Below are 23977 nucleotides of genomic sequence, written 5' to 3' on the forward strand. Positions count from 1 at the left end.
GAAGCGCATTTTATTTTTGCTTTCTTCCACTTCTTCCGTCCCGCGCGCAGTTATTTCACGCACAAAGAAGTCTCGAAATAAGTTTTAATCTATTTTTAAAATTATTATAACAAAAAAAAATTCTTTTCACTGTGTGTTATTCGAAGTTTATGGCCAAGTCACAGGTGGGAACACAAGAATTGAATCTCATCATAAGAGAGAAAAAAGAATGATTTGCGATTTTCTCTATATTATTGTACATTAAAATAATAATGTGAAATTTTCTTCAAAAAAAAAAAAATTATTGTGTTTGTACAAAGAATAATATTTTACAGTATTGTCTTCCTTTTTTTTATTTTATTTTCTATAACTATAAATGTCAGCAGCAGTAATTGACAATAAATTATGCATGAGATTTTTAACTTAATATTCACTTAAAGTCCATCATTGTACGTTTGAAAGCAAAATCTGTGCATCAATGAATAAAATTGTCATTTAAAATGCCTCACCTCTTTTGTAGGTACTTTCATTTTCCGTTAAAAGAATATATCAATATTAACTCCATTCGAGTTTTTCGAGTTACAAAAGTGGGTGTAATATACTTGTGTATCACTGATGTGATCGAATATGTTGAAGAATTCCCAAATATACTTCAAAAAAATGTAGAAAAAAATTATTCCCGGATGAGATTTGAACCTAAGACTTTTAACTTGCGAGACAACGATCCTGTTCACTGTGCTAATTTTTGTTATGATAAAAGTAAGTAAGTTTATCTGTCTTAATGTCTTTAAGGGACTTTTCTTCGAATTTTCATCATTTAGAAATGCAAAATCATTTTCTTCGGCCAAAAAAAAAATTGTGAAAATCCGCCTCAAATTTTTTCCCTGGCACTGTAGACCGACTATGTTTTCTTCCACATATTATTGTGTTTTCTATTATCATTTTTTTCCTCTGGGTCGATGTTTGAATAAATTATTTTCTTACTTTAACATTTAAGAAAAAAAAAGTAAAAGGTTTTGACTTTTTGCTTCCATCCACACTCCAGCACCTTGTAATTGTGCGTTCATCGCAGCAAGACAACACCATTTATAACGGCCTAATGGCCATAAAACCCATTCGATTGTGCACCACACCAAATATTTACACATTAGTGTTTTAAATTAATTAGAGAAGCAATGAAGAAGAAAAAAAATCTGTCAACACACTGTTTGACGTGTAAAAATTGCGAGAACATCAAGTTAAAATTTATTAAAATACAACGAACAAAAAAAATTCCTGCCCGTTTACTTTCTAAATCACCGAGAAATATATACATCATTTTTGATATATTTGTGAGAAAATGTTATTTTAAACACCATGTGTCGCCTTGATATGATTTGCTACTCTCTTTGTATAGTCGCCGAGACACAAATGTACATACAACAAAAATATTCATCATAAAATTTACTCAACGCTGGACAAAACGTTGTGCTCTGATAACTTTTCAAAACTTGAAGGTTACCATCTTATGTATGCAATCATAAATTTTGGTATTGTGTTATAATATAAAAATTATATATAATAATAAATTTTGAATGTTTTTTTTTTAAATACCTTTTTATCGTCTTCACATTTTCCTCCTCATCTTGCCCACTGCTGCCTGATTCCTAAAATGAAAGAAAAGAAAATTTCTTTAATAAAAATCCCTTTGAAGAATTATTTAAAAAAAAAATACATATTGAATAACTTGAGAAGTATTATTCCATTGAAATATGTTGCCTTTTTTATCAAATAGAGGATTTGTACAGGAAATTTATATCACTTGTCAGTGTTATTGTTGGGAATGTAATTATATCTCTTTTTTATTCATTTTTTTCTTATTCACCATTGAGGTTGGATATTGTTGCATAATAGATATACATACGTGATGTATTTTTTCTCACACTAGTATTTATAATAGTATGGTAACTTTGAGACAATTGACACAGTTTTTTGTTAGATAATATGCCTTGAAGTGTGGATATATAGTGACTGAATGAGAATCTTTTGTTCTATATTGCTATTTATGGAAACAAAAATGGTCTTTCTTTTCTTCATTAATGAATATCGATTCAGGAAGGATAAGAGTTTTCGAAATTAAAAAGACAGCCAATTTCTTATATTGATTAAATTTCTTCAATTTAATTGCAAAAGAATTTTCTTTTCAAATTCTTTACAAAAAGAATTAAATTTTTGAAAGTATTTTAGGGCCTTCTAAATCCTTCAATCCCATATAAAACGAAAACAATTAATTAAAAGAGAAAACTAATAGTTTGTGGCCATTCTGTGGCCACAGCACCACATTTCTATAAGGAAGAACTACTACATTAACTTTCAGGATTACTTTTATCAAGTTCTGTAAGCTCTCCAAGGAGTGAAAGTCAAAGAGAGGAAGTATTACGTAAGAGTGGTGAATGAAATAAAACTTATAAGGATTACACCACATAGATTGCAATTAAAGCTGAATCTGTCTGAAAACATGAACGAGAGATTTATAGATAAAACTTTTCCTTTCTGCAACTCTTTTGTTATTTAGTCATACCCAACGTAAACCCAATGAATAAGAATTCCCGTCACTGAACTTTAATTTAGTCATTGATGCGATTCAATAAGATAAATCACTCAAACAACGTTAAGTTTCATCTTTCACTTGATATTTTAATTCCCTTGAGATTTTTATCGGTGATTTCGTTAAAGGTTTTCAGAATAACATGTATATTTTAAAACATTTTAAATCACACACAATGAAATAAATCTCACATTTCTTCTAATATATTATTCTTTTTAATAATAAAGAATAGAAAAACCATGAATTTCATCCGAATTCGTGTCAGTTTCCATTCAATAAAATACCAAAATAGATGGTTTACAAAATGAAATAATAAAAAAAATACATACTTATACACAATAATTCAATCAGCATTTCCCACACAATACCAGACACGACTATGCAATATTTAAAATATATATTGTACATTACACCGGGGTGTATGAATGTGCAAAAATCTATTAAGTAATTCCCATTATTTCCCAAACATAATACCACCATCATGTGAGATAAAATCATTTCGCTAACATCTTCATCATAATTTACCATATATAAAATACGGTTAGTGAGCGTGATATGACCGTTTCCTCCAAGATACTCTAGATATTTGTTTTTTATAAAATTTTATTCACATTTTGTGAAAAACCGAATAGCTTTTTTAGGGTTAAATTTAGTACTTTTAACGCTTGAATTTAATATTTTCCTTATTTTCAGACTCGAATTTAATATTTTTAGGTTTCAATTTAGTACTCTGTTTAAATTTAGTACTTTCGAGACTTTTAGTCAACAATCTAACACTTTTTAGTGCTGAAAAGCGAATAACTTTTTTGGTGTTAAATTTAGTACTTTTAAAGCCTGAATTTAATATTTTTTAAGTTTCAATTTAGTACTCCGCTTAAATTTAGTACTCTGCTGAATTTTAGTACTCTACTTTTTAGTACTTTCTAGGCTTTCGGTCCACAATCTGAGACTTTTTAGGGCTGAAAATCGATCAACTTGTCTTCAGCTTGAATTTAGTACTTTCAAGACGAATTTCGTTTTTTTTGGGCTTGAATTTAGAACATTTTATAGACTAAACTTTAGTATTTTGGTGTGTTTGTTTCTTATCTATTACCTCTTTTTTAGCTGTGATTCTTTTTTTTTAAATTGAAAACAAAATATTTTCATTTTGACAAATGCCCCTTGTTTCAGAATGAAAGGAAAATGAATAAGAAGAAGAATCTGCATAAGACTTCTGAACTTGATTGGCTAATAAATTCAGGTAAAGCATTTTCATTGGTTTCTATTTGCTTACGGGGTTTGAACTTAAGTGCAATATTTTCTTGAACGGAGAATAAATAGGAACTTATTTTTAGTTCTTTCAAATCTTACAATTTCTTTTTTAAGAGAACGTAAAATCTTCGAGAACATTGCGAATTTTCAAAAAAAGAAATGATTTCCCATCACATCGAACTTTAAATATTTTTTTTAAATGAAGTAAAACCATAAAACTAGAAACGGTCATTTCCAATTTAAAGTCACGATATCTCTAAACTCTTTTTTTTTCATCACAATGGAATAATAACATCAATTGAGAGGGAGAGAAAAATTATACGCATGTATGTCAAATGTTTAATTTTTATATGTACATACGTACTATATATCTCTCTTTTCTCTACATTTAATAATAACATTGTTACTGTGCAGTATTTTGTAATAGAATCGATTATACATTAAAGTATTGCAACATTTTCTTTTTCACAGCATTATGTTTATTTTGATATACAAACACTTGCCGTTTTATATTGATGTTGTGGGAAAAAGGAACATCCACCGTCTACACTATAATGTACCGACGTACTAGAAAGTGTTGTGATGAGGTATTTTCATCAAAATTATCTAAAGAATCCATTTAATCACCTCAATGTGTTGCGCATTAGATGGTTTTTTTTTCGAGAGCAACAAAAGATTGGAAATGGAAAAATTTTTCAATCAAACACAATGACGAGCGATATATTGCTACTGATGGGGGACAAAAAGGCAATTTCTCCACCATGCAATTGTCACTTAATTGCGGTGGTTGTTACATAAAAATTTGCCGAGTACTGTGAGGAGAGGTAAAAATATGTAGTAGTTATAATGTTGTGCAATTTGTATTTGATATTCTCATTTTCTATCATATCTTGTCGGATTTCTTCACATAAAAACCATAACACAACACACATACATACTTATATTCTATCGTGTATCATTATTCAGTCAATAATGAATCATATTTTGATCGCAAAGTAGATTGGCAATTGAGCCATAAAATAGAGAGATGGAGAGAAACATAATAATGTGTGTAATACTTCTTCATCCAAAAATTTCCTACTCCAAATACAGAGTTGGTTTGTTGGGTAAATACATTAACGAGGAAATTTTGTGTAGCAGAGAGATACATACGATGAGATTACCGAAGAATCTCATTAAGATAAACTATTTTGCTTTAATACTACAAATTTGTAACCTAAAAGCCTACAATTTTCAATGACTCAACTTTGACGAGACTGATATGAAAATTACATTTTGGACTTTAATTTGGCATAGAGAACTAATTTGGTGCATCTGAGTTGAAACAAGAGATTTTGTGACGAGACAAGCCTTGGAGGTTGAGAGACAAAGAAATAAATAACAAAAAAAAACCTTCAAGAGAGCCCGTAAAGACAAAGAAGTGCCCTCCAAGATAATAAAATCTCAGTTTTGGGGACAATTAAAATCATTCATAAAATACAAAAACACATTATAAAGCAAACTTTATTAACCTTTTAAAATATTTTCCATTAAATTCTAAAAACAACTTTAGGAACAAGTTGCACATCGTCTCAAGCAAAGCATACTACATACTGCACATTGTGAAATACATAAATTTAGTAAGATCAAGAAGATTGTATGGATGGTATTTCAGTGGAAGAATAGACAAAAAAAGCACGAAATTGCAAACTTTCAATCACGACTAGTTTTTTTTCTTCTTCTCAACTGAAGATTCATTCAATTCTTCTTCGCCATTATTCACAAAATACCAACATTCTATTATTTATATACAATCTCCTTCTCTTTTTTTTTAAACTCAAAATCACTTTGAGAGTTTAATGGACTCTTACAGGATATTATGAGGTTTTTTCTCTCTCACTTCAACTTGACATCTCAATGTTATAATTTTTGAGGAAGATTTTCCGGTTTACTCCTCAATTAATTTTCAAGGTGGCTTGTTTTTGATTTTATTATTTCACAAAGAGACTCAAAAATTCATTGCGCTTTGATCTTGAAAATTAAACTCATGACAAGTCAAGAAGAAAAAATGGTTCTCAACTTTCTCAACAGCTGCGTTGTGGTATAACTCAAATTTCAAGAACTTCCCCTACTCCTGTATTCATGAATTTATTTGGAAATTTTATGATTCTGTTAAAATTGGTGGATTTTAAGTATATCTGCTCAACGAATGGAGCGTTTTCAAATAATGAAGAATCGGCCTTACAAAGAAAAGTTTTATGAACTTTTAAACAGACTAATAGATTTTTTTCTAAATCAATCTCAAATAAAGTTTCAAGAAGCCATACAAAATAAAACATTAATTTAACAAAAAACAAAAGAAATACTAAAGCTTTCAGTCATAGTAATATAGGTTACTCTCAGCAGTGACGTAGCTAGAAAGGAAGATACTAAGTGTCTAAAAACCCTCATAAATTCAGGTAGTTTTAACAATTTTCATTAGGAGTCAAAGAGATTGTTTTTATGATAAAGATTACATGAGGAAATATCAAAAGAGAGATTTTCAAACGCTTAAAAATAAAAGTCATAAATAATCAAATACGCAACGAGAGAAATCGCTTGAAAATAGGGAAAATTTTCGTAAATCCGTCGGCAGGGATGGGTCGAGAATTGGTCAAAATCTCGACGCCTCGACGAAAATGGGGAATAAAAATCATCAAAAGCCAAAAAAAGCAACGAAAACTTCGGACAAGAAAGGTCAAACATTTGTAAAAAAAAAAATACGTTAAACGTTTGAGCATAAATTGGGATGATGAGGTGGGATTGAAAAAAAATCGTGCAGAAATGTCAAACGTTAGAAAAAAAATCTATAAAAAAAGCATCTAACGATAGAAAATCTAATGTTTAAAAAATAATTCTTTCCATGTTTTATAAAACGTATGTTTGAAAAATCGTTCAACGCATCATAAACGTCAAACGTTAGATGTGTCAGTTGTCAAAATGACAAAAAAATTGTCAAAACCTACTAATTCGAAAGCAACACACTTATTAAATAATTGATTCATGTCCTAAATTGTTCTTTCTTATCAATTTTTAGAGCATTTTTTAAAAAACAATAGATAAATTAATTAAAAAAACAACTTTGATTAATTTTTTTTGGGCACATTATGTTCTAAACAGCCAAAGTTTAATATGAATTTGTTCTAAGCAAGATCAACACGTCTAAATTGAATAAAGAGCAAAACCAGACCTAGAAAACTTGCCTAAACCTGACTCTAGCATTTTACAAGGGTTTTTTCATGCCATAACTTGCACTCAATTATTGCTACCTACATCATCTAAAGTACTAAAAAGCATCGTAATTAAGCTAATTGCAATGAATTTACTTTCACTGCATTTGAGCCTTACAATTACCGCCTTTTTTAATCTTAATAACTTTATAGTTGTCTTAATCGGAAATTACTATAACAAAAAATATTTTAATTTCATTTTTTTTACTGGGCAAAAGCAAAGTATTAGGGATTATAGAGATTAGTATTTAATTGCAAAATAATACTACTCAATGCGATCTACATTCTTCTAGCATGGAAGCTGCAAAACTCATTAAGCATTATGGCTTTATCTTGCACAGAAGAAATATTATTAACCAACGCCCTTCACTTCAATTGGAATCCCACTTTCACATTGCTCAATACTCCAATCTTACTTATTAGAATTTGACCTATAATCTTCTTGTTTCATTACAAAAAAAACCTCTTTGAATGAATAACTCCGCGCATTTGGCCCTAAACCCATATAAATTCATAAGAAAAATGACTTGATCATGTGCATGATTTCTTTGAACGTATAATCTAATATAATGTTTCTTTCATTTTTTTTTTGAAAAGCTGCATTGAGAGACTTTGATGAGTAAACGATTTATACTATCTCCTCACACTGCCCAAGAGTTGTGTGCTATCATTTCTCCTCTATATCGTACACACGACAGAAAATCAAACAAGCTTTCTTAGATATCAAATTAATTGTGATAAGATACGATGGAAGTGCGGTGTGGCGAAAAAAAAAGTAAAAGAAATATTAAATGCGAGCGCAAAAGTAATTTTCTCCATTGGATCGTGAAAATTGTCGTGAAAACAGTAGCATCCGCTAAAGGTTGTTGATGCCACACTAAAAGTGAAATCGTCTCATTTGTGTGTCTCCTTTTGCAAAAATATTTTCTTCAACACACGATGGTTATATTTGGCACTATAAGACGGCAAAATGTCTTTGGAGTTAACATGAAAATTAATGTATGGAAAGACAAGAAGCATAATATAGGGAGAAGATGAAGAAAAAAACCCAAATGCACGACACTCTTGCCTCATCCATTCTTTCTCACACAAAGTCTCCAATATATGTTCTTCTCTCGCATCTCCTCCTCTTGTTACACCAAAAATAGTCATAACGCCAAGTTGTCTGCCGAATGCCTTTTATTCATTAAATGCCTTGCCTATAATATGCTGTGTGTCGTTTAAATCTTCAAAAGCAACATAGAGGCATTGAGAGCTTCTCAAGTATCCACAGAATTAGCTCTCTTACTTATAAATGTCGGATCAATTGACGCCACAAACAAAACCCATTGATAGAGACTCACATTGGTATTTGCTAAATTACTCCAAGAGTGATGTAGGTCACGAGGACGATAATTGTCTGGTGCATTTGTCATTGTGGGAAGTATCTTCTGCCACCAGTTGATTACATGCTTAACCCGATGCCTCGAAGACGTCGTACTCTTGCTTCCGTCTTCGTGATCTATTTCACATTTCCATGCCACAGATATTTGACGATTGACTGGCGTGAGAATATCCAGCATCTTCAATTTATTCAATTCACAGGCATTCAAAGCACTAAAAATTTATATGTACCTATCTTCTTTTCTTTTCTTTTTTTGCAAAGTTTCACAAAGGACTTTACACACTCATCGACAGAGGAAAACCCCAAATGTAGGAGCCAAAAGAGACAATTCATATAAAATCACATCCTCTTTGTAACTTTGTCCTTTTTTGTCAGTCACACACACACACAAAAAATTGACATGATATGTATGCCGTGGAGTGAAAACAAGACAGCACACCCTAAAATCCATCAACACTTATCGCAAATTTTCTTTCAAAACTTTTATATTATACAAAAAGACGACCGAAGCGACAGAGAAAATCATCAAACGCCAACGAGAATCGCAGAGAAACTGTGAGGTGGAGACCCCAGACTTTGTGAGGCACCCGTCTTCGGCACAAAAGTCGTCAAACAGAGCCACAAGCGAGCGCAAGAGAGCAATTCAACATACAAAAAAAAATTACGCCAAACGGGGGGAAAGCTCGTCAACTTTGCTTGCGGGGAAAATTGCGACGACATTGCTGCGCGCAGTCTCTTTCAGCTCATCCACACACATATAGTACAAACAGCATAAAATGTTTACAAATATATAGTACATAGAAGAAATACAAAACAATTTTATATACAAAACTTACATTGTGATTCCTCACTCTCTCATTCAATCTATCTATCTATCTACTTCAACATTTTGCAGAATTACTTCCATTTGAGCTCATCAAGTCAATTAGAAAAGAAGCCAATAGTGCATTCATTTGTGTATTAGCACACAACACAGTAAAGGCAAAAAAAAACTAAGAGAAGAATCATCTTGAGAATCTTCAAGTACCTTCATCTCAACTCTCATACTGTAAGAATGTCCAAGTTCTTCCATTAAAGCTAAACTTTAGCTATTTCATAGACAACTAATGTCTCAATTGACCCATATTTTTATTGTAATAGTCGACCTACACTGAAATTGTCATCCAGTTAAACATTTTATTTGTATATAAATGAATAGAAGTCAATGTTTACAATCAATATTTTATGGAAAGCAATCGAAGATTCCAGAAACCAGCGAAATAATATATTATGAATTTTATGAATCCAATATCGTGTAAAGTTTCACGATCAAATCAGAAAATTAATTATTTTAAATTGATTTTAGGAATTTCCTAATGGGTTGATGACTTTTTCGAATTCTTTAGGCGATGTAGATTAATATTGATTCCTAATAGAATTTTTAAAATTAATTAATTTGTTTAATTTTTAGAATTTTTTGAATATGTACATAGGTAATTTTCATTTTTTCAGGGCCTCGATAAACGAATAGTTCTAGTTGCGTAGTTTACGTTTTCATTACCAAGGGACGACAGAGCGACATAGCTAGAAATGATGACTAGGTGTCTGAAGAGCTTTCAGTTCTGAACGTTCAGAAAGTTCAATTTTTCATTAGAGAACGGAAAACTTATTTTCATATTAAAAATTTCAATAAAAGAATCTAAACTGGAATTTCCAAACGTTTTAATAAACATCGAACGATAGAAAACAATAGCAAAGTAATGTAAAATGGCAGAAATTACTTCAAAAACTTAGAGCCAGCCGAACTTAGCCTTAAGAAATGAAAACCATGTTTAAGAAAACATAAACCAGACTTAAGAAACTTAAGCCTGGATTAGAAGAGAATTTCAGCCCTTATCTCACAAGTCCAATTTATTATCTAATCTTCATAAAAAAAATATATAAAAAATTTCCTCTGAAGAAAACCCATAGAATAGATTTTCAGTTAGGTCTCTTTGTTGGCATGTTCGATTCGTTTAGCATCCGTTCTTAACCTTTTTCTTATACTTTACGCACTTAATCAAAATGCCGAAATTTTCTTAATCCATCTAGACTAGACCATAGAACTACCGGACGTAGGATCTACCATTTCTGGAACTTCTATAGCAACCCTACAGAGGACTTAAAACCAAAAAAAAAATAGAGCTTACATTTTAAACTTACTGTAGCACCCGACTCACTATCCAGCGAATATTAACCTAGCTCACAGAGTGAGTACCCTTAGATTGGCGGTAACTGTAACGGCTGCTCTTCCCTTGGCAACGGGTTCTGCCTCCAGGTTACAACCCTCAAATAGGCGAGAGAATAAGAGAATCCACAAGAGAATATAGGAGAGCACTGAGAGAGTAATTAGATGGGAGATTAGCAAAGAGTGCTGACGAGTGTAGAGAGAGTCAGACAGAGCTCAGCCTTGTGCGGGTATGGCTGTGCGTGCGAAGTGTTCTGTAGTTTTAGAACGAGGACGAGGGTGAGGTTACTGGAGGAGTTGACCAAAGCCCTTGTGGCGGCCCCTTGTTAAGGGCGCCACATTTTAATGTTTCATTTGAGGATTTATTTCTTGGACTGAATCTCCTAAGGTTCCTAAGGATCCCCTAAGGTTCCTAGGTCTGATCCTCTAGGTTCCTAGGTAAGTAACATTCTTTATTTTCTTTAAAAATTTAATTTTATATCTTTTCTATATTTTATATCTTTTCTTTATCCTCTTGTGTGCCTACCCAAATTAAGTCTTTAAAGGAGGGTCAAACTGGGTTTCAAGGTTTGTTCACTTGGTTCAAGGGAAATTGTTAAATTGAAAATAACGAAAGTTCTTTAATTGAAAAATTAACAACATTAAATATTCTTCATTGATGACTTTGCAAAAATATTCTAATATCGAAGCGAGACATTGTGCTGGTTGAAAATTATGATAATTGGTCAAAAAATCGCCGATTTAATGGATAAACTTGAGCAATTTTACGGTATATATTCCCAAGTAATTCTTCACACACAGTCCTCCCCCGCTTACTCCCCGCATTCTTGCTCAACCCAACTTATCACTATTCTAATTGAATAGTTCTCTCCAGACCGCACTGTGTGTTCTATTTCAATTCATCACACAAACATCATCTTTTCTCCCCCCTTTAAGAGCAATGTTCGACGTTATATATGTAGGTATTATTATTACTTTGTGCTTGAAGATGTTTTCATTGAAATTGGGTTAAAACACTAATTAAATACAATTTATTTATTCAACATAATTAAATGATTTGCGTAAAAATAGTTCAACGACTACACACACTGAATAGTCTTCCCTTTTGCAGCTTCTTTGTTGTTTTTTTTTCATCTTTTATTTGTATAATGAAAACAAAGAGCATGCCATATTTTAACAGTTTCGCTTTATTATACGTATAAATATAATTATTATATATAACATGGCATTGTCATTTCCCTCCCAGTTCTTTCAACAATTCGTCAAAATACAGCAAAACATAAAAGATTTATTTTCCTATACGTTGGAAAACCCAAATGGCCGTACTTTTTTTTTATCGTATCAGCATTGATAAGAGAAAACGGGGTAAATTGATTTCGGAATTAGTAATAACAATATGTTGAGAAATCAATGAATTTCCCGTGATTATTACCCAAATTAAAACCTATTACTCATATAAACTCCATATAAAAAAAAATGACGAATCCAGCAATATTTTGCAAACAAATTAAAACTCTAAAATTCACATAAAATGTTTTTTTTTGTAATAAATTATTATTAATATTTCTCACTCTATAAATTTGTATAAAAGAGTCGGAGAGCTGTTTTTTTTTTTAACTTCCCACCTCACACCACTAAATTGAAACAAACTTCAAATAAAATTACTCCAACGTTGAGTCACTCAATGTAATTGCACCCAATAATTAGATTGCCTCCATTTGCACTTAAGTTGGATATCAGTTGTGAAAAATGTTCTTTAACAAATGTGAAAATTATTTTCTTTTTCAAAACTTTAAAGAAACAACAAAAGAGGTAAAGCAAAATTGAGTGTTTTTCACGCCTAAGGCAAATAATCATTAAAGGAAAAAATTAATTTTCATGAAAAAGAACACAAATTTTTGTAATAATGAAGTAATTAATGATGGAAAATTTCTTATTGAATTGCACACACATCAGCACTCAAAAAAGGGTTAATTAGCAGCAATGAAGTGATTAAATATTTCGTAACTACTTCTCTTCAGTTTTTTTCTTAGTGTTTTAGCAGCTAAGATTTATTATGCCTCTAAATGGGAAACTTGATAAAATAAATCGATTAGCTTTACAAGTAGAGCAATTTGCACATCCCATAAACTAGATTGTTTTGAACACCTTTTTTATGTTTTTTTTCTTAATCTTTTAAGATGTTACTTGAACAGGAAAGCACTAAAAGAAATGACAATGAAGTCATTAAATACGATAAACTTTGCATTTTTCAGAGATAAAAAACATAAATTTACGTTCAAAATATTATTTGGATTCAACATTTCTTTTTGTTTGAAATTCTGAAAAAAAAAACAAAATCTGAACACAAGGTTGGAATTTCCAATAAGCTATTAAAATAAATCCTACAGAAGTATACCCAAAAGATCTATATATGGATAATTATCGATTAGTCATTCCAACACACCCCAGACTAAAAGGCAGTGGACTTTGGTTGGAGTCTTATTGGCATATTGCCATAAAGTATTTCTTTTTTTTTTAAGAGAAAATCTGTTTGAGTTCTTAAATGGTCGTTCGAATTAATCTTTTCTTCTTTTTAAAACTGACTTAACAGTGGCGCAGATAGGGAAAATGTTTGGGGGGCTAAACAGCCTTAAGGTTCAGGCAATTCAGATTTTAATTTTAAGATTAAAAATATAATTATTTTTAGACTAACAATAACAAAAATTACATATAAAATTATGAAAATTGGTATTTCTAAATGAAACAAAAAATTTCAAACGTCAGAAAAAAATGTCAAAGTCAGAAAATAGGAATACTTTTCCTCGAAGCTAAAATTAAAAAAACGAAAGTCAGACGTTAAAAAAAAACATTAAAGTTATAAAAAAGGAACGTCAAACGTATGAAAAGGGACGTCAGACTTTGGAAAATTCTATAAGAAACAAATGTCAGTGGTTAGAAAAGAGACGTCAAACGTATTAAAAAAAAACTCCTGATATTGAAAAAAGCGTCAAACAAACGTCAAAAGTTAGAAAAAATTTAAATATTAAAAAAAAAACAAGTAAAACATTAGAAAGAGACGTCAAATACGTATATTTAATTTAAATTTAATATTAATATTTAATTTCAACGTTAGAAAAGATACGTTAAGTGTTAAAAAAAAAGAATCCTCAATTTATTCGTGTAATTCTAACGTATAACATTACTTATCTAACATTTGACATCTATTTCAAATGTTTGACGTATTTTTCTAGCGTTTGACATTCTTTTTTTCCAATAATTGACATTTGTTTTTCAACTTCAACTTGTACTTTTTACTTTCGACGAATTTTTTTTTCAAATAATCGGCATTTCCTTTAAACGTTTGACATTTTTTTTTAACGTTTACCAATTTTTCTAATGTTTGACGTATATCTGTCAAATTGTTGATATATCTTCTCTGACATTTAACGATTCTTTTTGAATATATGACATTTATTTTAGCTATGATTCTTTAATTTCAAACGTTAAACTTTTATTTTTAAGCACCTTACGATTGTTTCTTAACATTTAATATTTTCTTTTTTCTGACTTTTGATTTTTTTTTTTTTTGGAAAATTTGACCTTTATTTCAAACCTTTGACATTTTGAATTACAATTTGTTTATGACATCAATTTACTTTTTAGCGTTTTTAGATCCAATACTTGATCCTATTTTGTGGGGGTTTTTTTTCCAAAATTCCATAGGTAAATACGGAAGGCGACACGGATGAAAGAAATTATGTTTTGAGATCTTGAATATTTTTTCCCGAAAAAAAAACAGACATTTCTACGAATTCAATTCATTGTTTTGGAACCCAAATTGAAAAATCCAATATTTACGTAAGAAGAAAAAAATCGCTCAAACTGAAACGAATTTGGCAATAAGAATTCAATAAGAAACCATCAAGTGTGACCGAGAAATACTTTCCAATTGGTTTCCAAAAAAACATTTAAAAACCAAAATATTTGCTCAGATGCTTCGAAGAAGATTTTCATTAAATTCTTTTCTCGTTTTTTTTTTACGGAACAAACCCACGCTGGAGAAGGATTTTTTTTTGTGAGAGAAGTTTTGGAAGATTTCCACGGATGAATGACCCACATCCCGGGGAGCCACAGAAGAGCAAAAAAAAAAGATTTCTTGTGAGCAATTAAAAGTAATATTGCTCGTCTGCCCATAAAAAGGGGGGTCCGCCTCAAATGAGGCTCTCTCGCACTGAGTCAGCCCAAGATGTACCCAGTGCAAAAAAAGCTTTTCCCGTTAGAGATCACGCGTCGTCAGGAGGATGACGAATTGCTGTGTTCCCCCCATTTGGGGAGCGCTCATTTACATGCCCATTTAGCCACGGTGTGGGTGCCACGAAATGCTCCCAGAGTGCGGAACCTGGGGCGGATGGCCACAGGATGTTGGGTTGGAAAATTTCCATGACATGGGGGCCCCGTGCGCACGGGACAGCCCCACCCAGCCTTATTTGGCAATGCAGCACACACACACACCGTGGGGCCGCGGATTGTGTGCGGTGCAAGAGACGCATGGGCTGGCGCTGGGGATGGATGGCCAAAAGAGGAAGTGAAACGCGGAATGTGAGGAGGTCGGTCGTGTGGAAAAAACTCACCAGCAGCGTTCGGGGATCTCGCTGAATTGTTAGCAGCGCCATGGTGTCTCACTGTCCGGTTGTCCGGACGCCTTCGTCTCTTATGCAATCCCCCTCAAATACTCTCGCACATCCGTCACGGCTCCAGCTGCATTTTCTTCTACCCAGAGAGGCTAAGGCTAGTCACAAATTCTTGCGCGCTACACCCGCCATTTGCCCCACGTTCAACAAAGAACACCCAATACACTCCCGGAAATGATCCGTCCTGCTATTTTTCACACACCCCCACTGTCCTTTTGCACTCCTATCCACTTTTCCACACGTTTTCACTGCAAATTTTCGCGGAAAATGCAAAAAATATGCTCCAAAATGCGTGGAAAATAAAAAACGTCCAGCTGTCAAAAATCCCTTTGACACCACTGTCAGAGGTAAGTGACATTGAGATGTGCCAAGGGGTGATTCACGCGCACCTGTCGTGATTTTCATTAGGGCATTCCGAAAGGTTCGAAAAGAGATTTTGTGGTTTTTTGCAAAAATTTTCGTGTTTTCCGCATTATTTTTCGTCCAGAAATGGTTTTTCTTGTTCAGGAAGCCATGATTTATCGATTAGGGCTCAGTACGGAGAGATTTCAGATAATTGGATGATTAAAAAAAATATTCAGAAAACTTTCGGCGCCAAAATTCAATTCATTCAGTTTTTCAGGATTTTCTTGCATTTTCCCTTAGATTTTTCTTTTAGAAACGTTTATCGCAGTCAAAATGAACCGCTGTTTCTAGTAAGGCTAGAAATAGTAAAAATTCGGAAAGGTTTCTTAAGAAAAGTCAATCATAACGCGTCCAGTTATTAGAGTTGGTATACCACAACGCGGATGGGTCAGTCAATGGCTCAGAACAGAAGGCCGTGACTTTTGGTTGACGTCTTCGCGAAGCAACTTTTTGGAAGCGACTTTTTTGCGAAGACATAACCTCAAAGCAACTTTTTTTTTATGCAAAAAAGTGAGAAATACGAGGAAAAATGCATTGCAGTGCCCCCGGAGGGCTTCCCGTATGCTCTTGATGCATTTTTCAGGTGAAAATTCGCACAATTCTTTTTTTTGTCACAAAAATCTTTCGAGGCAACTTTTTTGGCACTTGGAGGCAACTTTTTGGAAGCGACTTTTTTGAGGAAACATTTTTGAGGAAACTTTTTGGAAGCGACTTTTTTGAGGAAACATTTTTGAGGAAACTTTTTGGAAGCGACTTTTTTGAGGAAACATATCCTCAAAGCAACTTTTTTTTGTGCAAAAAAAATTGAAAAATGTGGGAAAAACTGCATTGCAGTGCCCCCGGAGGGCTTCCCGTATGCCCCTAAAGTCAATTTCCACCCGAAAATTCGCACAGGAACTTGAAGTTCGTACACTTTTTAATACACTTTTTTTCTTTCCGGAACGGTATGATGTGTGCCCGGAAAGTACCATAAGGGCCTGGAATTTCAGCAGGATGACTGCCAATTGCACCAGGAAGTTTCTAAGGGATCTTAGGAACTTCCTTTTCATCACCCGGCTTTTCCTTGTGTTATCTTTGGGCCAAAATCTGAGTGTATAAAAATGTTTTACGAAATTGCAAATATGACTTCCCTCAAGTTCCTGTGCGAATTTTCGGGTGGAAATTGACTTTAGGGGCATACGGGAAGCCCTCCGGGGGCACTGCAATGCAGTTTTTCCCACATTTTTCAATTTTTTTTGCACAAAAAAAAGTTGCTTTGAGGATATGTTTCCTCAAAAAAGTCGCTTCCAAAAAGTTTCCTCAAAAATGTTTCCTCAAAAAAGTCGCTTCCAAAAAGTTTCCTCAAAAATGTTTCCTCAAAAAAGTCGCTTCCAAAAAGTTTCCTCAAAAATGTTTCCTCAAAAAAGTCGCTTCCAAAAAGTTTCCTCAAAAAAGTCGCTTCCAAAAAGTTGCCTCCAAGTGCCAAAAAAGTTGCTTCGAAAGATTTTTGTGACAAAAAAAAGAATTGTGCGAATTTTCACCTGAAAAATGCATCAAGAGCATACGGGAAGCCCTCCGGGGGCACTGCAATGCATTTTTCCCCGTATTTCTCACTTTTTTGCACAAAAAAAAGTTGCTTTGAGGTTATGTCTTCGCAAAAAAGTCGCTTCCAAAAAGTTGCTTCGCGAAGACGTCAACCAAAAGACACGGCCTTCTGTTCTGAGCCAATGCGTTGTAATTTAATTTGTGAGTAGTATTAGTAGGCAAAGTCGATTTTTTGTAAAATTAAGCAATTTGACAGATTAAAATGCTTATATCTTAAGTTCTATTAGACCTACAGAAATTTCTTGACTAGTTATGGAAAGCTATTGAAATAAGCTATAATCTGATGTATATTGCGATACATTTCAAGGTCACCTCCAGAACACAAAATGGCGGATTTTTGTTCTACCAAAACAGTTTTTTGCACTTTTTGTCCACAAGGAATGGTTCTAGAGGTTTCTGATGTTTCGGAAAGTTATAGAGTTTTGCAAAACCTATAATTTGATACCAAATTGAGCAAAATCGGACAGACCGTTCAAGAGATATGGCTCTTAGAACTTTTCAAATTCAAGAATTTTTCAAATGGCTATATCTTCTAAACGGAGACATAGATTTTCTTCATTTTCGGACTGATGATAGATATTGAGTCAGGCTACAACATATCAAAATTTAAAGGAAATCTATAACAGATGTTCGGAGATATTGCCCCTTAAAGTTAGGCAATTTTTGTTTTCGATTTTAGCGCCTCTTGCGGATGTTTTTGAAACTTGGAATGTTCTAGACTGTTGTAGGGCTTCTCAATACCTTTCATTTGATACCAAGATGGTCAAAATCGGTCAAGCCGTTCTCGAATTATATTGAAAAAACACTTTTTGCTTTAGGCCGCCATATTTGCTAAACCGCTTGACCGATTTTCAAGTATGATTTGTTGATGAAAACATCTCACTGAGCACTACAACATACTAAAATTTCAGACCTCTAACTATAAGGGAAGTGGTTCACGGTATTTCAAAATGGCGGACGGCGGCCATTTTGAATTTTGAAAATGTGAAAAAATGAAATTTTACACCCACATTTCTATAGAAAACTTCAAACCGGAAATCTCTATCTGTTACCGTTCTTAAGATATAAGGCAAAGTTTGGGCGACCGGCAGGACGGCCGGCCGGCCGGATCAAAAATTTTCCACCACCATTTTCGTAATGTGGGAAGTCTAAAACGTGCTCATACCAAGTTTGAGCCCGATCTGAGGTGGTCGGTTTTTCCGATGATTACAATACTTGGTATGCCACGATTGTGGTATACCAACTAATTCTGAAAAGTTAACTTTCGGCGCCAAAATTGTTATTCACACCCGTCCGTTTTTGCGCAATTTTCTTAAGTTTTTCGCTAGAATTTTCATCTTAAATCAGTTTTATGGGCTTAAGAAGACCCTCAAGATTGATTAGCTGCAAAAGGAATCAGTAAATTCGCAAAAATCAACTAAAAAACCATAAAATAACTCACCGAAAAATTTTAATATCGAATTCAGCAACTTTTTACAAGAATTCCGAAAAAAAAATTTGTCCGGAAAATCGTCAAAATCGCGGGAATCAGGAAATCATGCAAAAAAAAACAAAATATTTGATGCCCATCAAAATTGTAATTTCAAAAATGCTGTAAAATACGGAAATTGTGTGCAAAATCTCTCACGGGTGGGGATTTGTCGTCCGGAAGTGCATCCTACGTCAACAAATCCCCACCCATTAGCCAATCCTTTCGTCAAAATCATCGGGAGGCAATGAAGCACTGGACGGCGATAGAGTCCACCCGCTTACTCCATCGCTGATCCGGCTAAAGGGTCTTCGGCCGCGTCTCCAGACGCCGAGGGAGCACCTCCAGCATCAGTTCCTGCCTCACTAGCTTGAGCTTCCCTCGCCGAGGGTCCAGCCTGTGCAATTGCAGCCAAGTACGTCTTATTCTCTTCCTCGGAGAGAATCTGGAAGGGAGTCCCCTTGCCCACGATTGCAATGGAGACATTCTTCTCCGTGAGATTTAGTTCATTCGGCAGTGTATCCCGGAGGGCGAGCAGCCCGTGCTCAATGAGTTTCTTGAGATCACACGTTGGGAAACTATTGAGGTGCTTTCCCAAGTACGTACGGGCACTCTGGGAGCGAGAACCAATTGACATGGCTTTGCAATTGAAGTAATTTGCACTGGGGCACACCTGGAAGACATGTGGGCCCAAATCCTGCAACAAACAAACCTCTTTAAGTGAGAAGATTCAAAGAGAAGATGCCAAAGAAACTCACATCGTAGCCGGCAACAAGGAGACCAACTCCGTATGGGCGTCGATCGTAGCGCTGTGTGCAAACTTGCATCTTATTCCCCAAGTTTGTGATCAGACGACCAACTGGGTAATTAGCATCGTAGGAGTACTTGTAATTGAGGCACTCCTGACGCATGTACCGGCTGGAAAGAATCAAAACTCCCTGAAAACTCTTCCCGGAAACCCTTCTAACAGCAATTTACCTCAAAATCCTTGCGTCGGCTGTAATTCCTGAGATGGAGATACCCAAATGATCATCAATGGGAATAATTTTCTTCTGATACGACGCCAATTCGGATGATGCTCTCTTCAGGGCAATGAGAATTGCATGATCCTTATTCTTCAGACCCACCGTGGCCGTTCCCAGTTTTACGGCCTCCATGGCATATTCCACCTGATGGAGTCGCCCCTGGGGACTCCAAACAGTCACATCACTGTCGTACTGATTGCGAAACTGCGGAAAATCGGGTGAAAATGAACATTTTTGCAAGGAAATGCCGAGTCACACGCAATTGTGAGGTTAGGTTTTTCACAAATGTTTGATTTTCTCAAATAATTTGAAATTTCTCGGGGAGATTTGAACGAATTTTCATAAAGTAAAGAAAATTGAGCATTTTTTAAGGAGTTTTCACTAAATATTTACCATTTTTAATGAATTTTCACCGCTTTTCTTTTCTTGCTTTGTAATCACAACACCAAACCACGCTGAAGTGAATACAAACAACTTTCAATTGACAAAATTTTCAAAATTAAATACCGTGTAATAAATTGTAGCTGCTGTGTAAAATAATAATACATAGAAGTAAAAAATTAATTTTCCCGGAAAAAACTCATTTTTGGGGCTCGGGCATACTCTGGAAATGCTCTGGAGGGCTCCGAGGAGCTTCGGTAAAAATTTGGGTGAGTAATTCGCCGGATTAAAAAGTCCATTTTATACGACTTTTTTCCGCGCGAATTTTGAGTGTTTTGAACTGCCAACGTCAATCGACGCGGTATCACTTCCTAGTCACAAGAAAGCTAATTTCCCGTGAAAACTCGGCGGAAAACGCGAAAAAAGTGCAAAAAATCTTCCGTGGGAGTGAAACAGTATAAGCGACGTCATCCATCTCATTTTCTCTTCAACAAACTGTCAAATTGTGTGTTGTTACTTCAGTGTAGTTGGCACGGAGTTTGCAAAAACGCAAAGAAACCAAAATAATCTGTGAATTATTTATTAAATTGTGATTTTCCGTGACGATTAGACGAGGAAAATGTCCACAATCGACACTGATGGCAGATCTGAACGATGGAATAGGGTAAGAGTACTGTGACTATGCGAAATATGTGTTAAAATGCTGTGTTGGCATTTTGCGCAATATTCTCTTGAATGGCTTCTCTTTTGTCGTCTGGACTTGTCTGGAGCGCCCCATTCCGCCCAATTAATGGGGCATTTCTCACTCTTTTTGCTACTGCTGAGACGTTCTTCCCCGATTAGTCATGGACTTATGCTTTTGCGGAGTCGCCCAAAAATCACTCACAAAGACCTTATCAGCTGTTTTCCTGCAACAAATTGGGGATCAGTAACTCTTGCCTGATAATGTGGCTTTATCAATCCACACTGCCCACCTTATCGTGCCTCTTGATTTTAGTTCCTTCTCACTCCCTATACCATCAAGTTCAAGTTATTACCTGAAACGAAGGAAAATTTCTCTGGGAAAATCTCAATTTTCTTATCGCAATTCCCTGCTGTGAGCAAATTCCTGAGTTTTGCGCGGGTGAACAAACCCTTGCGAATGTTTAACTAACAAACAGGTTAAAATTGGATTTAATTTGGTTGCGAAAAATCATAAAAAATTATCATTTTGCACCAATTCAAGTGACTACAGTGTGGTGCGAAAATGTCAAGAGATTGCAAAGTTTCCTTTCATATTGCAAACTACAGGGTGTGTCATTTTAAGGGTCATTTATTCATAGGTTCATAAAAGAAAAATTAATAGCAGCGGTGGCTTCTTTTCCCATACCCATCAATTACAGAGAGCGATTATCACGACTAAATGACGGGGACTTTGCGAAAGCCACCTGATTGATTTCTGTCGCTCATGTATTTTTCAGGCAGTTCTGGGTCCCCTATCGAGTGATTTTCTGCGCATCACAACACCACGAGATATCCAAGAGCAGGCTGACCGTCAGGCAGCCCTGGCGCTGTATCAGCAGCAGACGGCCCTCTCGCCGTACATGCCAGCCAACATTGTGGGCCGCCTGAGTATTACTGTGGCTCAGGCGAAGCTCGTGAAGAACTACGGGATGACACGGATGGATCCCTACGTCCGGATCCGCGTGGGGCATTTTGTCTACGAAACACAAACTGATCCGAATGGTGGGAAGAATCCCCGTTGGAATCGTGTTGTTCACAGTCAACTCCCAGCTGGGGTGGCATCAATCTCCCTGGAGATCTACGATGAGTGTAGCTTCACGATGGACGAGCTGATTGCGTGGACGGAGATTAAACTCCCCGAGGCTGTACTCCGTGGGGACACACACGAGGATTGGTACCCATTGAGTGGGAAGCAGGGTGATGGAGTTGAGGGCATGATTGATCTCGTGCTAAGCTTCCAGCCTGCATCGGCTCACACACCCACGACTTACATGTACCAACCCGTAGCTCCTGTTGTTATGGTACCCAGTGTAACTGGACGTCCTATGCCTGTATTTGTTCACCCGCAGCAGCCACAGGTAGATACAATTTCCCCCCTCCCCAAAAAACCCCTCCTGATTCGATGAGATTCAAATCTATCCCCTCTGGCAGGTTGTCAACTCTCACTACCCGCATCAGCAGCAACCACCACCTCAGCAACCCTGCGTCGCTGCACCACCCCTCACGGAAGAGGATCTCAAACAGATCCAAGAAATGTTCCCAAATACAGATCGCGAGGTCATTAAATCCGTATGGGAGGCGAATCGTGGGAACAAAGATCGCACCATAAATTCCCTCCTACAAATGACTGACCAGTGAAGGCAAACGGAGGACCCCCCTACGTAGATAGTATTCCACACAGAACCCCCTACTAAATGAGAAGAATGACAAATTGGCTTCACACGCTTCCTTCATCCATTGGACGCCAACACACCCCCTCACTTTCCACTGTTTCACTTAAAAATTCTAATTAAAAAAACAATTCTTAAAAGCTATTGATTGCAGCAAGAGATCAGCGCATGGAATCAATAATAATATTTATGGAGGAAGGGGAGAGAAGAAAATTTACTAACTGTGAAGAATAAAACATTTTGTGTCATATTAACCATGATTTGGGAAGCTTTATTGAGAGAACCCCCCGGATTTAGTGAGTCATGAGAATACAAATCTCGTGCCTCATGTGGATGAATCATTGCCAAAATGTATTTTTAATTTTAATTTTCGTGCATAATAAAATTGCTCAGTTTGCTATTTAGCTTTTGCAAAAAATATTTCTCTTTTTCAAAATAATATTTAACTGAAAACACTAAAAATAAAGAAATTATGCGGAAACTAAACGAAACTACTAGTGTGAAGAAGGACTTAATAAATAGAAAAAGAAAATGAATTCCTTCAGTGTGTACCGATTTGAAAACTTTTTGCAAGAAGTTAAGAAATTCATAAAAATGCGGGACACATTTTGTCACAATTGTATAGGCGCTTGGCAAAAGAACATCATGTGTCTAAATTGTCCATAAAGACTGGAACGGAAATTAGCAACTGGAAAAAGCAAATTTACGGCTATGGTTTCCTTTTTAAGTCAGTAGCCTTTGATAAGTTCACTTTCCATGTAAACGACTGATAAATGCTTTATGGTGCTATGCAGGAAAAGAATGTCAAGAGAAAATGATCATGACATTTTTTCCTGACATTTTTTTGTCATTCCCTCTCACTCCCACTAATGTATTTTTGTATCTTTCGTCTTTCTCTGACGCATGCTTCCGACATTTTCATCATTCTTTTCTGTGCACTCAACATGTTTTTCATTTCGTATTATTTTCTCAATATTTGGGGATATTTTTCCGTGAAAAAGTGAAAATGGGCTTTGCTGAAGTGTTCTCAGTGCCAGGAAAGCCGTGAAAAGTGGAAATTTATGGTCATTTAGCGGCCAAATATGTGAAAAGGCGCAAAGTGAAAAATCAAAACATTCTTTCCCTGACCAATTTTTACGGGATATTTTTCTGTATTTTCACGACACAAATCACCTCCTGCAGGTTTTTTGGACTTTCCCGCAGGTCATCTGCAACACGGAAGGTCTGTGTGGGGGGCAGGAAAATGCTTCCTGGGTGGTGGAATCCCACCTGAACGCGGAAAAACTTTGTCCGGGAGTGAATGTTTTGCTGTCGGACTTCACTGTTTTCACTTATTTGGCCAATAAATACCCCCGATTTTCCACTTTTCACACCTTCACGGGCACTTAGAACA

The 23977-nt window shown here is 35.1% G+C and overlaps 3 protein-coding genes across 5 annotated transcripts in view; 1 reads left to right on the forward strand and 2 right to left on the reverse strand.

The window, feature by feature from the left end:
- LOC129790126 (protein phosphatase Slingshot) overlaps positions 1 to 15668 on the reverse strand; it is a 61271-nt gene extending 45603 nt beyond the window's left edge. The window contains exons 1-2 of one of the 2 annotated variants that reach the window (XM_055827404.1): positions 15269 to 15668; positions 1573 to 1625 (exon numbers count right to left, since the gene is read on the reverse strand). In XM_055827404.1, coding sequence (XP_055683379.1) covers positions 1573 to 1625; positions 15269 to 15310 — 95 coding nt within the window. In that variant the 5' untranslated portion in view covers positions 15311 to 15668. Of the gene's footprint in view, positions 1 to 1572; positions 1626 to 8408; positions 8965 to 15268 lie in introns of those variants that run through there. The other variant, XM_055827403.1, reaches the window with a different exon arrangement.
- A 3206-nt stretch (positions 15669 to 18874) lies between these two features.
- LOC129790358 (proteasome subunit alpha type-1-like) lies at positions 18875 to 20309 on the reverse strand. Its single transcript, XM_055827837.1, has 4 exons — positions 20204 to 20309; positions 19764 to 20014; positions 19544 to 19703; positions 18875 to 19482 (listed from the first exon to the last, which is right to left on the reverse strand). The coding sequence occupies exons 1-4, from the start codon at positions 20204 to 20206 to the stop codon at positions 19066 to 19068; spliced, it is 831 nt and encodes a 276-aa protein (XP_055683812.1). The 5' UTR covers positions 20207 to 20309; the 3' UTR covers positions 18875 to 19065.
- A 386-nt stretch (positions 20310 to 20695) lies between these two features.
- Positions 20696 to 22844, forward strand: LOC129790354 (toll-interacting protein-like). Of its 2 annotated transcripts, none has more exons than XM_055827832.1 (3): positions 20696 to 20855; positions 21652 to 22272; positions 22346 to 22844. In XM_055827832.1, the coding sequence occupies exons 1-3, from the start codon at positions 20811 to 20813 to the stop codon at positions 22550 to 22552; spliced, it is 873 nt and encodes a 290-aa protein (XP_055683807.1). In that variant the 5' UTR covers positions 20696 to 20810; the 3' UTR covers positions 22553 to 22844. The 2 variants fall into 2 exon arrangements, with proteins under 2 accessions (XP_055683807.1, XP_055683808.1); XM_055827833.1 differs by lacking the exon at positions 20696 to 20855 and adding an exon at positions 21241 to 21351.
- The last annotated feature ends 1133 nt before the right edge of the window (positions 22845 to 23977 follow it).

The sequence above is a fragment of the Lutzomyia longipalpis genome, chromosome 2, assembly GCF_024334085.1.
Source record: "Lutzomyia longipalpis isolate SR_M1_2022 chromosome 2, ASM2433408v1".
NCBI lineage: Eukaryota > Metazoa > Arthropoda > Insecta > Diptera > Psychodidae > Lutzomyia > Lutzomyia longipalpis.